The following is a 13,836-nucleotide window of genomic DNA, read 5'->3' as shown; positions in this document are numbered from 1 at the left end:
TCTGCATGTTATTTATAAAATATTCAGTCCGTAGGAGAGCTTCCTTGCTGCTCTACCTTAGGAACCCTACTGTCATGGGTAAAAGCAGTTTTTAAAGCTGAGAATTCTCCAAAAAGGAGTTCCCTGAGGTAGCAACGCTGCTTCCAGAGGTTCTGTTTTTGGCTTTACAGTGCCGGTGCTAACACACTTGTATCACTGTGAGCACGGGGGCCACTTCACATGCAGCTGCCCCGCGTCGTTTTCTTCTTTCTTTCCTTTTTCTGGGCAGCCCAGACTGTTTCTCCAGATGAGGATTTAAGGTGACATTTTTTTTCCCATTTGTATCTTACTTTCTGCTGAACTCAAATGGCTAGATGCCTTTTCTCTCTTGTTTATATTTATTGGTGATATTATGACGCACTTTAACTTTATAGCTGTTTTGCACTGGAAACACAGCTGTTTCTAGGTCAGGCTGAGCCAGAGCCTCCCCAGCTTCTCAGCGGGTTAAACAGCCCAGTTCCCGCCCCCCTCCACACGTCCCAGGACCAAAGGTCTGGCAGCAGTGAGTGAGGACCTGGAGCCAGACACAATCGCTTCGCCTCAAGACTGCAAAGTGGGGCTTCCCTGGTGACGCAGTGGTTAAGGGTCCTCCTGCCAATGCAGGGGACACGGGTTCGAGCCCTGGTCCGGGAAGATCCCACATGCCGTGGAGCAACTAAGCCCCTGCACCACAACTACTGAGCCTGCGCTCTAGAGCCCGTGAGCCACAACTACTGAGCCCACGCGCCTACAGCCCGTGCTCTGCAACAAGAGAAGCCACCGCAATCAGAAGCCTGCGCACCGTACAAAGACACAACACAGCCTAAATTAAATAAATTAATTAAAAAAAAAAGACTACAAAGTGTCATGATTAAGAGTAGGGGTCTGCAATTAGACTGCCTCAGTTTTAACACCACTTCTATATTATTAGCTGGTTGACTTTGGGCAAAGTGTAATCTCTTGGTGCCTCGGTTTCTTAATCTGTAAAATGAAGGATAATACCAGTACCTGTTTCATAATAGTTGTTGTAAGGAATAATGAGTATCTAGAACACTGCCTGGCATATGAGACGTGCTTAATGACAGATTTTCTAAAGCCATCTCTCCTGTTGTCCAGCTCTGACTCTACTGCAGTTCCCTTTTGCCCTGTTCTAAAAGCCTGGCCTCTGTTTGACCCTGTTTACTTTAGGTAACCAGAGATTTCTGGTTCTCTATGGGGAGTTACCTGCTCTAGAAACCTGTCTAGCACCTTAGGCCCTCGGGGTTGGCCTTCCTATCTTCCTGTAGGGGCTGGAATGTGATCCCTGATCATGACCTGTCAAACTCCTACTGGTCTAAGCTAGTTGGACCTCCTTGAATGCCAGCTGCTTTACTTTATTATGTCCTGTGACCCACTGTCATTCCCTTGAGACATGGGTCTCACCTGGTTAACAGGACTTTTGGTTGACATCTGGAATTGGATCTGAAGCCCCGAGGAAATGTTCCACCCTATGGGCAGGTCTAGCTCACACCCTAGTTATCACACCCAACCTCCTCGTCCCCTGATATGACAGAAAGCAGACTCTTCACCACTAACAGGTGCTTGTGTGTATTCAGGAAGGGGAGAGGGTGCCACATCAGTTCCTTATCCCTGCAGATAAGACTTTCTGCCATCCTTGAGGGCAATCGTGAAATCAGTATTTCCCTTTTAACCAAGGAAATCCATCAGTCAATTTGAACAAACAATAATCTCAATTAGTTTGACCTATTCTTATATGAATCCATTAACTTTAATGAGTAATTAAATTTAAATTTTAAGGTTCAGAGGTTATAATAAAAATTCCCTAACATTAAATTAAATTAACCACTTAGAAAAAGCATACGGGGGTCTCATATGAAAATGAGAAATAGTCCTTCCTGGATTTGAAAAGCTTTACTCAAAATGCCAATCCCATTGTGAAAAAATGGGACATAAAATTAGGATAGAATAAGCAAAGTCAAGCACACAGACTTCTTTGTAATGTGGCTGGCTAGACTGTGGACTTATACACACATAGGGTAGATTCATCTATCGGTGGCTGTAAGTCAGGGGGATTTTGATATTAACAATATTGGTCTTTGTAAAAAATTAATTAATTAATTAATATTTATTTTTGGCTGCATTGGGTCTTCGTTGCTGTGTGTGGGCTTTCTCTAGTTGCAGCGAGAGGGGGCTACTCTTCATTGTGGTGCGTGGGCTTCTCATTGAGGTGGCTTCTCTTGCTGCGGAGCACAGGCTCTAGGCGCCGCAGGCTGCAGTAGTTGTGGCACGCAGGCTCGGTAGTTGTCGCTCGCAGGCTCTAGAGCGCAGGCTCAGTAGTCGTGGCGCACGGGTTTAGTTGCTCCGCAGCATGTGGGTTCTTCCCGGGTCAGGGTTCAAACCCGTGTCCCCTGCATTGGCAGGCGGATTCTTCACCACTGCACCACCAGGGAAGCCCAACAATACTGGTCTTAATACAATTTCATTTAGTCAGCCCCACAGCAACACCTCAAAGCATGTGGGGTCATTCTAGTGAAACATCAAAGTGGGAAGCACAAACCCCAAATGTTGCTTAAATGTCTGGGAATACGTTACAGATCTAGTCTACGAACTGTTAATAGTTATGCACTGCATACTGTAGGGCACTGATGCAACAGTCAAATGCACGCAGCGTTATCAGGTTCAAGTACACGTGGCTGAAACCCTATAATATCATATTTCTTTTCTCAATGTTCATATGCTTCATGACCGCCATCTTCACGGTGACACTAAGATTTTTAAAGCTTCTGACCTTGTCACAAAGAAGGGTAAGAGAAATTCCCTCTCCCCTCATAAGCAGGACAAAGGGCATGGACAGCAAACACGTTTAAACCGTGTACCAACTTAGACCCACAGGTGCAGCTGCCTGGGATGTGCTGTAGAACGTGGGGAGAAGCACATGTTTCATACATTTGCCAGTTTGGAAATAAAAGGTTTCCCCCTAAACTCCTAGATGAGGATATTAAAACTGTTTTCTAAAGTGCTAATCTAGAGGTTGGCAAAATTTTCCTTAACTTTCGCAGCGACTGAACTCTGCAGCTGTAGCACAAAAGCAGCTGTAAGCGATATGTAAATGAACGTGCCTGAAAGTGTCCCAGTAAAACTTTATTACAAAACAGGCATGGGCTGGATTTGGTCCACCCCTGGAATCACGTATGTGCTGATCCCTCAACACAGCAATGGCTCAGATGTTAAGATTATGGAAATCTAAGAAAGGCAGGAAATAAAAGGTACTGACTATATTGAAAATAAAAAAAACACCCCAAAACACTTCTCCATCAAGAAAAGAAAAGGAAAAAAGAATGAGTTTAAATTGTTACAAAAGAAACACTAAATTAGAAGATGTTAAACAACTTTCTGAGTGAGTTGACTGGTTGATGACTGACATCCCCTAAAGAAGTCTCCTTTTTTGGATATCTCTAAGAAGAGGATATTTTCCAGAATGACTCGGCATTAGTCCTGACAGAAAAGAGATTAGGTTAGATCAGTGGTTCCCTAAACTGACTCCCTGATAGAACCACCTGGACAAGATTTTGAATCCTAAATAGGGAAGAAAAGTTCCCACAGTCTCTAGGGGTGAGCCCTGGATTGGTTGTGGGGTTTTTTTTTGTTTTTTTTTTTTAAGGTCCCTGAGCAGGATTGATGCACTCAGCCCTGCACCATTTAAAACCAGCTGAGTAGATGATCAGCCTGTTTTCTTAAGATAAACTTCAACAAAATGGCACTGAGCAGAGGTGTTCCAATTTTTTTTTTCTGGCCGCGTGGCACGTGGGATCTTAGTTCCCCGACCAGGGATCGAATCTGCACCCCCTGCAGTGGAAGTGTGGAGTCTTAACCTCTGGACTGCCAGGGAAGTCCCTAATCTCATGCTATTCCAATACATTGTGGATGTCAAATTGGACTTATTCCCCCTCCACGTATTGGGACCTCCAGATCAGAAGACAGGCCATAGATTTTCAAAGTATCTAAGCCTTAGCTGTCCAGGTCAAACTCAGTTAAGATGTTTCCATTCAGAAGCCTTCCCTGAGCACCTTAGTTCACTCTGATTTCTTTCCTCTTTTACATTCCTAGCAGTTAGTGAGCATTCATTGGGAACTTCATCACACAATGGCCTTTTCATGTGTTTCTCCCTATTTTTCTAAAGAGATTTTAAACATATGAATGGTAGAATTATCTTATATTTTTTTGTATTATCAACAACATTTAGAACAGGACTATATATAAAATACCACTTTAATTTTTGTTAATCATGAAAAAATACTTTTGGAGAAAACTGCGCTGATAATCAAGTTTTTTTAACAGCAAAATATTTTGTAAAGCCCCCTCCAAGACTGACTGTCTACATTAAAACAGAAAATGTTGCTAGACTTCTAAAATCTAACAGGTATAGTTAGCTACTTTTCAAAGAAGTTTGAGAAATCTGAGAAGCTGATGATTACTGTGCCTACAAAAGTAAGTGAACTCCTGATTATTCAAACCAAGAGAGATTGCTAGGAATGTTCTATTGTGTATTTTTCACGATCGTGTTTCTCAACTGCAAACTTCATGAAATAAAAAAATCGCTACTATTACACGTCCATTTCCACTTGGTGGGTACCGATTGTTAGCCTCACAAACATAATACAGTAGAATGCCATTTGAGGTGTCTTGCTGCATTTTGTGGTACAAAATGAAGACACAACTGCTGTCCCCTCAGCAAGAGAATACAGTATGCCTCACAGCACAGCCCCTTCGTTAACATATGTGGGATGTCTGAGATAAAATAAACACCAATCCAGGCCTGGGGAGACATCCTCTGTTAATAGTTGTCCAAGTTGGATTTATCTTTAGTGTTTCATTAAAAATTACAAATGTTAATACATTTGTAAACATGAATATAGAAGTACATAGAATTAAACATAAAAGACACCTCTCTAACTGCCCAGTGGTAACCACTGTTAACAGTTTGATGCCTATACCGCGAGACTGTAAACTATATACGTAAAAACATTCATACACACACACACACACACACACACACACACAAAGCTTTTAATTTAACCAAATGCAATTATGCTCTACATATTGTTTCTGCTTTTTTACTAGAGTTTATTTGTATATGTAGATCTGTGTAATTTTTAAAAACATCTTCACTATATTTATTGTTTAGCTGTATCACAGTTTATTTAAACTATTCCCTTACTGATGGATACTGGGCTGTTCCTTGTTTGCTTTTACCAACAATGCTGCAGTGAACATCCATGGACACATTTATTTGTGCACTTGCTAAAAACAGCCTAGAGGAGGGAGAGTAACAGAATTCCTAGGTCAAGGGGAATGAGAATTTTAAATTTTAATAGGTATTGCCGAATTGCCCTCCAAATGGCTTAGCCAATTCATACAACCATGCTGACGATGTATATTGTATCCACTTTCCTACACTCTTGACAAAGCTTAATATTATCAAACTCTTAAACTTGCTCACCGGAGAGATGAAAAATGCTATCTCATTTAAAAAATTTGCATTTTCCTGATCACCAAACAAAGAAGCATCTTTTTGTATTTTTAAAAAATCGTTTACTTTTCTTCATCTGTACATGTCTCTTTATATCCTCAGCCAACTTTTTAAAGCTGTGAGTTTCTTTCATATTAACTTTTCAGAGTCTTTATGTAATATGGATAGTGACCCTTTGTCTCCTATGTATTTTGCAATTTACAGGATTTAATTTTTTAATATTGTCAAATCTGTCAATTTTTGCCATTGATGGCTTCTAGTTTTAATTCAGAAAGGCATTTCTTAGAAAACTATTCCAATATTCTCCTTAAAAAAAAAGAAAAAAAAAAACCTTTTAAAAAAGAATTTTAACTTTTAAGTTTAACCTACTTGGAACTTATTTTTGTCCATGATCTGAGACAGAGACTTGACCTAATAATTTGCCAATACGGAAACTTCAAGTTAGTCCTTACATGGAATCTAGCAAACAGAAACCTGGTAATACAAACTTTTACACCTTTTTCTTCATTTTCTATTTTAAGCACAACCTACTACACAAACTCAAAACATCTTTTTACTGCCACGACAACACCCAAAGATATGTGTACTTACACAGAATTAAACTGATTTAAGAGAACAAAACATTTAATAAAGATGCAGACTTCCTGATAGTCACAAGGCACTCACCCATTCCCCTTTAACCTCCACCAGGAAAGCAAAGGTTTGAAAGCAAGGCAAAATACATGTTTAATGAAATGTTTCATTCTCATGGTATATCTACACTCTATTCTTCCAGTGGGGCTGGTGCTTAACTAGTCAGTTTGAGGAAAAGGACTCACTATCATTGTAACAAGACTATAATTCAAAAAAAAATAGCAATATATACTCATTAAAATATAGATCATCTGTAACATTTCCTTATCGTAATATTTGGTAACACTTCCTTATCTCAGGAAGAGAACAATACTTTTCTGCACCTTGTGTTGCAACGAAATCCAGTTTCAAATATGTTAGGCTTTTTTTTTTTTTTTTTTTAAGCAGTATAAAAATCAACTTTGTAATGAGGTCTTCTCTGCTATGGCATTGTACCTTCATAATGTTTAGATTCCTGCTATTGCATGGTATTTAGATAATTTCCAATTAATCTGTTTTAAAAGGCACGAGATATTTCAAAGACCAGGCAGGAGGAATAAAGCAGTCTCAGGCCATTAGGAAAGAGAAGATGGGGAAGAAGCTGTGAAACACTCGGCCCAGGTCACCATTCACGTGCAGCGTGGTGCGTCCACACTTGAGAGAAACCAGCAGTTCTTGCTGTAAAGAATGAGTGAGGCTGGCGCCCAGGCATTCAAAACTCTGTGCTGAATGAAGGCAGAGAGATTACTGGAAGAGGGTTTCGTTATTGTCAGGGAGATGTTGACTTTGAAAAATTCTGGAGCATTGGGCACAACTTCCTTATTTCCAGCCCGTAAGAACTAGAGAAAAAGCGATCAGAAAATAAGGGGAGAAGGGATTGAGTTCTTTGAGGACCAAACACACTGTTCTTTCTATATATTTTGGCCCATGAAAGATCACATACTCTAAATACAGATACGATGCATCAATGGAAGATGAATGCATGAGTAATTACAGTGACTGCATGACACCCTTTTATACTTCAAAGACATAGATCCTAGTATGGGGAGCGTGCTTGTCTCAATTCTTAACTTTCATAGTTCTTAAAAATAATCCTGAACCATTTCCATATTAAAAAGAAAAAAAAAAGCCAACAGTAATATAAAGCTTAACCACTTCTAAGACTTACGTTAATAAGTGGATTGAGGAACTACTATTTTCTTTTAGGAAATAATTTAGGTCAACCACATTGCTTCATTCTTTCTTAAACTGGTCACCATAGTTTTAGTTACAATCATAAGATTATTATTATTATAATTAAACAAGCTGTAACAAGCAAAGTTCTAAACTCTTTCATCTGTATAGAGTAGGACAGCAGGTTAACTGTATTTAGTTCATTACTCTTCACACAATTCAAAGTTTACCACAAAGGGAAAAAAAGATGCTTTGACCCAAAGATACAAAAATTATCAGTGGCAACTATGAAAATGGTGATCAAGCATTTTGCATTTAAAACTATTTCTGAAAGACTACTTTTAATATCTAAGTAGTAATCTAAACTCTAAAATTACCAGAGCTTTACAGATTTAAAATTATGCAAGGCTATGTTAAGAATCCATTTTCTTTAACAATTCTATTTTAAAGTGATGCTGGGATACGTTTTTAAGTGCCAACTTTCATTCTAATATAAAAGGAAGAAGAGTGAGGCTATACTTCAAAAACTCAAATGCTGCATTACTGGATTTCACACTCACCAACCATTTTACAATTGCCAAATAAAAGTACAAAAAGAGGACAGATGCTAACCATCAACAGAAACCACGCTTTCGCCGGAGTCTTTCTTACCATGACTATATCTCCTGGCTGGATCGTGATTTCATCGTGACTTCTGGACTCGAAGGGATAGAGTGCTCGGTAATACACCACTTTTACATTCTCCTGTGCAGAAATGCTAAGTGGGCCTTTTTCTGTTTACGAGGAAAGAAGGAGAAGGGAACAAAAATTAAAACGTTACACGGAACACAAATGCACGACACACGCCAAATTACAGACATCTATCTCCTCTGCTGCCTGTCTTAACATCTGAACAATTTACATCTACTCAAGGAATTTCTGGAACACATAGTGAGGATGTGTTTGGTTCTGAAACCAAAGGAGAGCCAAATCTGATGTCAGCAACTAGAACCCATCAGAGAGGTCATTAGTGGACGCTAAACCAAGGTCATCCCAGTGCTGAGTGCAGTGAGGCTGCCTGGAGTCCCTGGCTTAGGTGTCAGCAGTGCGCGTCTATAAAGCATCCAGACCTCTTTCCCCCATGCAGGGTGTCTAGCACGATGCAGCGGTTCGGACGTGACGCAAATTTGAAACTGCCAACTCATAGCGGAGGGGGGGCAAAGAAGCACAACTTTAACTTTCCATATTAAGAGACCTGGAAAGGTGGATGTTTTAGGCCCTCAATGTGGTCATGTAAAACATAAGTGCTGATTTCACCAAGAACCGTTCTTATTGATCATTCGGTTGTAATTCCTGGTGAACTACACGTCCTAGAGAAAAAAATGAACCAAGGACAGACCCTAGATGAAAATAATGTAGCTTTTCAATGCAGTAAAATTTTTTAAAATGCACATGAGCAGAGGATATTTTGGATCCTGATTCATAACTACTCACAGCCCTCTGAACTGTTTTACCCAAGAGCTGCAAGTATTTTGATACACACCTATTTTCTCTGAAAAGCCATGAAAGTACTATCTTTGTGTCATCTTGAACTGAATGATGTGCATAATTTCCCACTGACCAAAGGAGAAAAAAAATCCTCATTTTATACCAAGAGGACGCAAAAGGAACTTAAGATCAAGTCATGGCGAAATAATTTTCAGATCAAAAAAAAAAATTAAAACATATATTTTGTCCTCGTATGGCACAGGATCCTGTGTGGATCTGATGGCTTGCCAGTCTTTCTCCCTGGACTGCATGATGCATCTTGAGGCAGGGAGGGTGTCGGCCAACTCTGAACCCTCACTCCCATCCCTGCCCGCTGTGCAAACAGGAAACAAACATTTGTCATTTGCCAAACAAAGGGAAAGGTCATCACTTTCCTCAGCTGAGTACTATCTCCTAAGTTTTACAATATCGTACAGCCAGGAAAGAATTTTAAAAATACATTCTAGTTTGCATCTGATAAAAGGGATAACGTTTTCTAGCTATTTCAAAGTCTTTCATTTATTGTTATTTATAAAGATGTAACTTATGTTCAAAGGGCAAAAAAAAAAAAAAAAAAAGATTCGGAAGGTAAGAACACAGCTGTACACAGTGCAGACTGAGGACACTGAATGTCACGTCACTATAGGCAAAAGGGGAAGAAATGCCACTTCCTGCTGCTGAGACAGCTCTGAAATTCCCAGAGAAAATAACAGAACAGAGAAGCAGGAAGGGTTATGACCTCCATTTGGAATACAGGTGTATGAATGGGGCTTGGCCATGAAACTTCATGCCACTGTCGTCTGCAAAAGACTTCTGGATGCCAAAGGTTGGCACGGTGCGGGGAGAACTAAACAGACATCTGATGATGCTAGGAGATGAACAGCTGCACCATCCAAAAAAAGACACTGATGTTCTCATCGCTATGAACACGGCCAAGATGGAGCCTGATAAGACAAGAATATTTCCCGAGAGGATCTGGGAGAACGGGACTTTTTTAAAAAAAATTTTTATTTTATATTGGGGTATAGTTGATTTACGATGTTGTGTTAGTTTCAGGTGTAGAAAAGGACTTATTTGCTAGAATAATTTCGGCCTCTCATACCTGCAGTGGACCAGGGTGCTTGGACAACTGGCTTAGCTGGCTCCTGTTGAAGGAAAAGCCGACTCAGCTTGTCTTGCATTTCCTGTTTGCCCTTTTCCTCACTGTCCTTCTTTTTGACACTCTCTTCCCTTTTGAGTTTTTCCTCCTCGTGGGGTTTTCTTGGCCGCTGATGCTCATCTTCTTGTTGCACGTGCTCCAGCCACTGCTGGTCCCTTTCCTGAGCTCGTCTGTCAACAAAATGCCTGATTTCACCAGGGAAGCAACTCCAAGTTAACACTGCTGTGTGGCCTCTTTGCACAAAGAGCTCCATCTAGTCAATGGGATGCTAAACACCAAGGGATATTGTTCTTCAGAGGGAGGGATCTGAATCAATGAAACAGAGGCTCTCAGGGCTCCCTTTCTGAGTGAGATGAAATCACATGACTTAGAGAAACACAGAAAGAAAATCCCTGATGTAGCTAGCTTATAAAGTGATTAGAAAAATCACAAAAATACTTCTCGATTTTAAAACTGGCATATAATTGCAAAGAAAAATAAAAGCCATAAAACACAGGAACATAACTTCCATGAAGAGAAAGTATATCCAGCGCTGCAAATGAAATATTGCTTAAAGAAGTCCATGAACAATTAGATCACTGGGGGGACACACGGTATGTACACGCACACAAGTAGCTCCCCAGAACTGAAGCGGAAACCAACAGGTTATTTTGAACCCTTGAGGTAGTAACCAACCCTTACTAAGCAACAGTTTCTATATATTTTACTGAATTCGACTACTTTGTTTTTCAAACTAGCTGACACAAAGAGATAAAGTGCAATTAAATATAGGCCTTGAAAAATATGATGGCCTCAACCTGAAATCCATTAGAAAAGATCGGGGATGATTTTTCCCTCATTCCATAATATTTTAGAAAATCAGAAAACACTTTAAATGATCACACTTTATTTTTATTTTTTATTTTTTTTGCGGTATGCGGGCCTCTCACTGTTGTGGCCTCTCCCGTTGCGGAGCACAGGCTCCGGACACGCAGGCCTAGCGGCCATGGCTCACGGGCTTAGTTGCTCCGCGGCATGTGGGATCTTCCCGGACCAGGGCACGAACCCGTGTCTCCTGCATCGGCAGGCGGATTCTCAACCACTGCGCCACCAGGGAAGCCCAATGATCACACTTTAAATGAAACTAATGTGGGACTTCCCTGGTGGCACAGTGGGTAAGACTCTGCGCTCCCAATGCAGGGGGCCTGGGTTTGACCCCTGGTCAGGGAACTGGATCCCACAGGCATGCCGCAACTACGAGTTTGCATGACACAGCTAAGGAGCCCATGTGCTGCAACTAAGACATGGTACAACCAAATAAAGAAAGAAAGAAACTAATGTGCAATAATAAATGATACCATGTTAATAATAACTAGTCCTCCACATTTGTTAATTACTTTAACCCTCACACCAGGTATGTAGGTCCTATCATTATCATCCAAATTTTACAGATGAAAATGAGGCAGAGGGAGTGAATGACTTGTCCAAGGTCACACAGCCACACCAGCTTGGGGACCACTCAGGCAGCCTGGTTCTAAAGTCTACAGTGTGAATCGCTAGCCTGTGACATGGTCAACGCATCATCTCCTGGAACTAGGCCATCTAGGCCAAAGGTCCATCTCCTGGAACTAGGAAACTGCCAAGGGAACATGATATAAGCAAATAAAACTTTTATTCTCCATTTAAAAAGTATTATATTTATTTCTACTCTGTATAAACGTGAAGCTTTAGTGCAGTAGAATTCTTTTCAATTTAAATCAAGCATTTCACTTACAATTTTCAAAACATCTTTTAAGAAAGCATAAAAGACATTTTTTGGAGGGGTAGGAATGTTAATTGTTATTCATAACAACAAATAAAATTTGCTTAACATATTCCACCAATAAAGGCTACCATTTATAAAAGCATATAACCACGTAATTTCTGAAGTTAAATTTTGGGTGCTATTTATCATACAATTGTAAGCAGAAAATTCAAACTTTTATATTATGACACTGTATGTGTATTTCTACTCTGTAGGAAAGTGAAACTTCAGTGCAGTGTATTGTGAATAATAAACTTCGAAGATAAGAAAATGATGGAGTTAATCAACATATCCAAAGAATTATAATCCCCGGGACATAATCCTAGACCTACCTCCTTCCACCAAGAGAACCATAAAATAGTCCTCTAAATTGGTTTGAAACCATACCTACCCACTGGCATGATAAAAAAAGACCAAAGCACCAAATGCAAAATACAATATGTACCCATAATAAAAAGTGCTGCAAAAGTGCACCCTGGGGACCTCCCCGGTGGTCCAGTGGTAAAGAATCCATCTTCCAATGCAGGGGACTTGGGTTTGATCCCTGGATGGGGAACTAAGATACCACATGCCGTGGGGCAACTAAGCCCACGTGCCACAACTACCGAGCCCGCTCGCCTCAACCAGAGAACCCACATGCTGCAAACTACAGAGCCCATGCACTCTGGACCCTGCGCGCCACTAGAGAAAAGCCCGTGCACCGCAACGAAGATCCCGCATGCCACAACTAAGACCTGACACAGCCAAAAATTAAATTAAAATAAATAAATAAATGTTTAAAAAAAAATGCACACCCTTGCAGTTAAACTGAGCTCAGCCCAGTGAGCTGAGCTCAGTGACTTGCCTAAAGTATGAGTTTCTTCATCTTTTTAGTCTAATTTCAATAACCAATTTTTACAATTTACACTATATCATTGGGATATTTGGTCACTTTTGTTTCTTGGTAGTCTAAAATCAATTTGTAGTTTAAAAAGCAAATATCCAATAACAAAATCAGACACACCAAAAGTGAAACAATAAATTTCTACAATTTATTATAAAAGGTTACAAATAAAAGACTACAGACACAAATATTCAAACAAAAATGTGTCTGTGTCCTAAGCAGCAGCAGCAGCAGCAGCAAATTTTCTCCTTTTGTACTCGAGTTTCATTTGCAGTTGAAAAAAAAGTAGAAAGAAGATGGCGTGGTATACTGTCTGTCTCACTGGAGAAACCCTGTGTGGCCACTGGGCTCAGGGACTTTGATTTCAAACCCAGGACTCTGATGGCCACTGTTATTAAAAGGCTGTGAACTGGAAACGTATTTTGGTCATTGGCATGCAAATGAGCATACCAAGTGTCCCAATTTCTTGTATAATTCCATTTATCTACATAGTCGTAGCCTGAGAGAGCTCTGGGCACCAACCAAAAACTTTGGGGGGTACTTATACATGCAAAGTTTTATATATACATGTGCCCACACACACACATTAAAGACTGAAGGCTCTTTCTGGTGCAGTGAGAACTTGGAGAAGCCCGGCAAAGAATAGTAAATACTCAAAGTTCCTTCCAGAAGGGTCCACAGTCCACTGAAAAGACTCACCTTTGGGCTTCTCCTTTTTGTTTTTCTAATTCTATGATCTTTCGCTCTTGTTCTTTCTGTTTCAGTCGTTCAGCCTCTATGGACTTCTGTTTCTGTAGCTGCTGCTTATTATGTATTTCTCTTAGTTCCTATAAATGATCAAGAGACAGTTCATGTAATGACATGTGCTAATAGACATTTCCACTGCTTATCTACATGCGACATTTCATAGTGGGGAAGCCTAGACACGCAGGAGATAATGCTTCAGGTTTGAAAAACGTTGACTTGGAAAGCGAGAATCACTCTACATTTTGACCTGACGGATCTCCGGAAGCTGTCTGAGATCATATTTTAGTGAGCCGTAACACAGTGCACCATGGTCCGTGAGGTGCTCTAGAAGGAGCTTACCAGGGACGAGCATTAGAAAAACTATACTGCTCAGGACTCAGCAACAATAATGGAACTCAACCAATTCTGAGACACGGTGATGATCA

General features: G+C 40.3%; 1 protein-coding gene across 6 annotated transcripts in view; it reads right to left on the bottom strand.

Annotated features, from left to right (window-relative positions):
* The window catches only part of ITSN1 (intersectin 1), a 227,602-nt gene that overhangs the window by 77,574 nt on the left and 136,192 nt on the right, over positions 1–13,836 (bottom strand). For all 6 annotated transcript variants that reach the window (XM_059064443.2, XM_067035034.1, XM_059064441.2 and 3 more), the window contains exons 17-19: positions 13,364–13,491; positions 9,942–10,168; positions 7,985–8,106 (exon numbers count right to left, since the gene is read on the bottom strand). In XM_059064443.2, coding sequence (XP_058920426.1) covers positions 7,985–8,106; positions 9,942–10,168; positions 13,364–13,491 — 477 coding nt within the window. The remainder of the gene's footprint in view (positions 1–7,984; positions 8,107–9,941; positions 10,169–13,363; positions 13,492–13,836) is intronic.

The sequence above is a fragment of the Kogia breviceps genome, chromosome 5 (assembly GCF_026419965.1).
Source record: "Kogia breviceps isolate mKogBre1 chromosome 5, mKogBre1 haplotype 1, whole genome shotgun sequence".
NCBI lineage: Eukaryota > Metazoa > Chordata > Mammalia > Artiodactyla > Physeteridae > Kogia > Kogia breviceps.
This window is presented reverse-complemented; position numbering and strand designations above follow the sequence as displayed.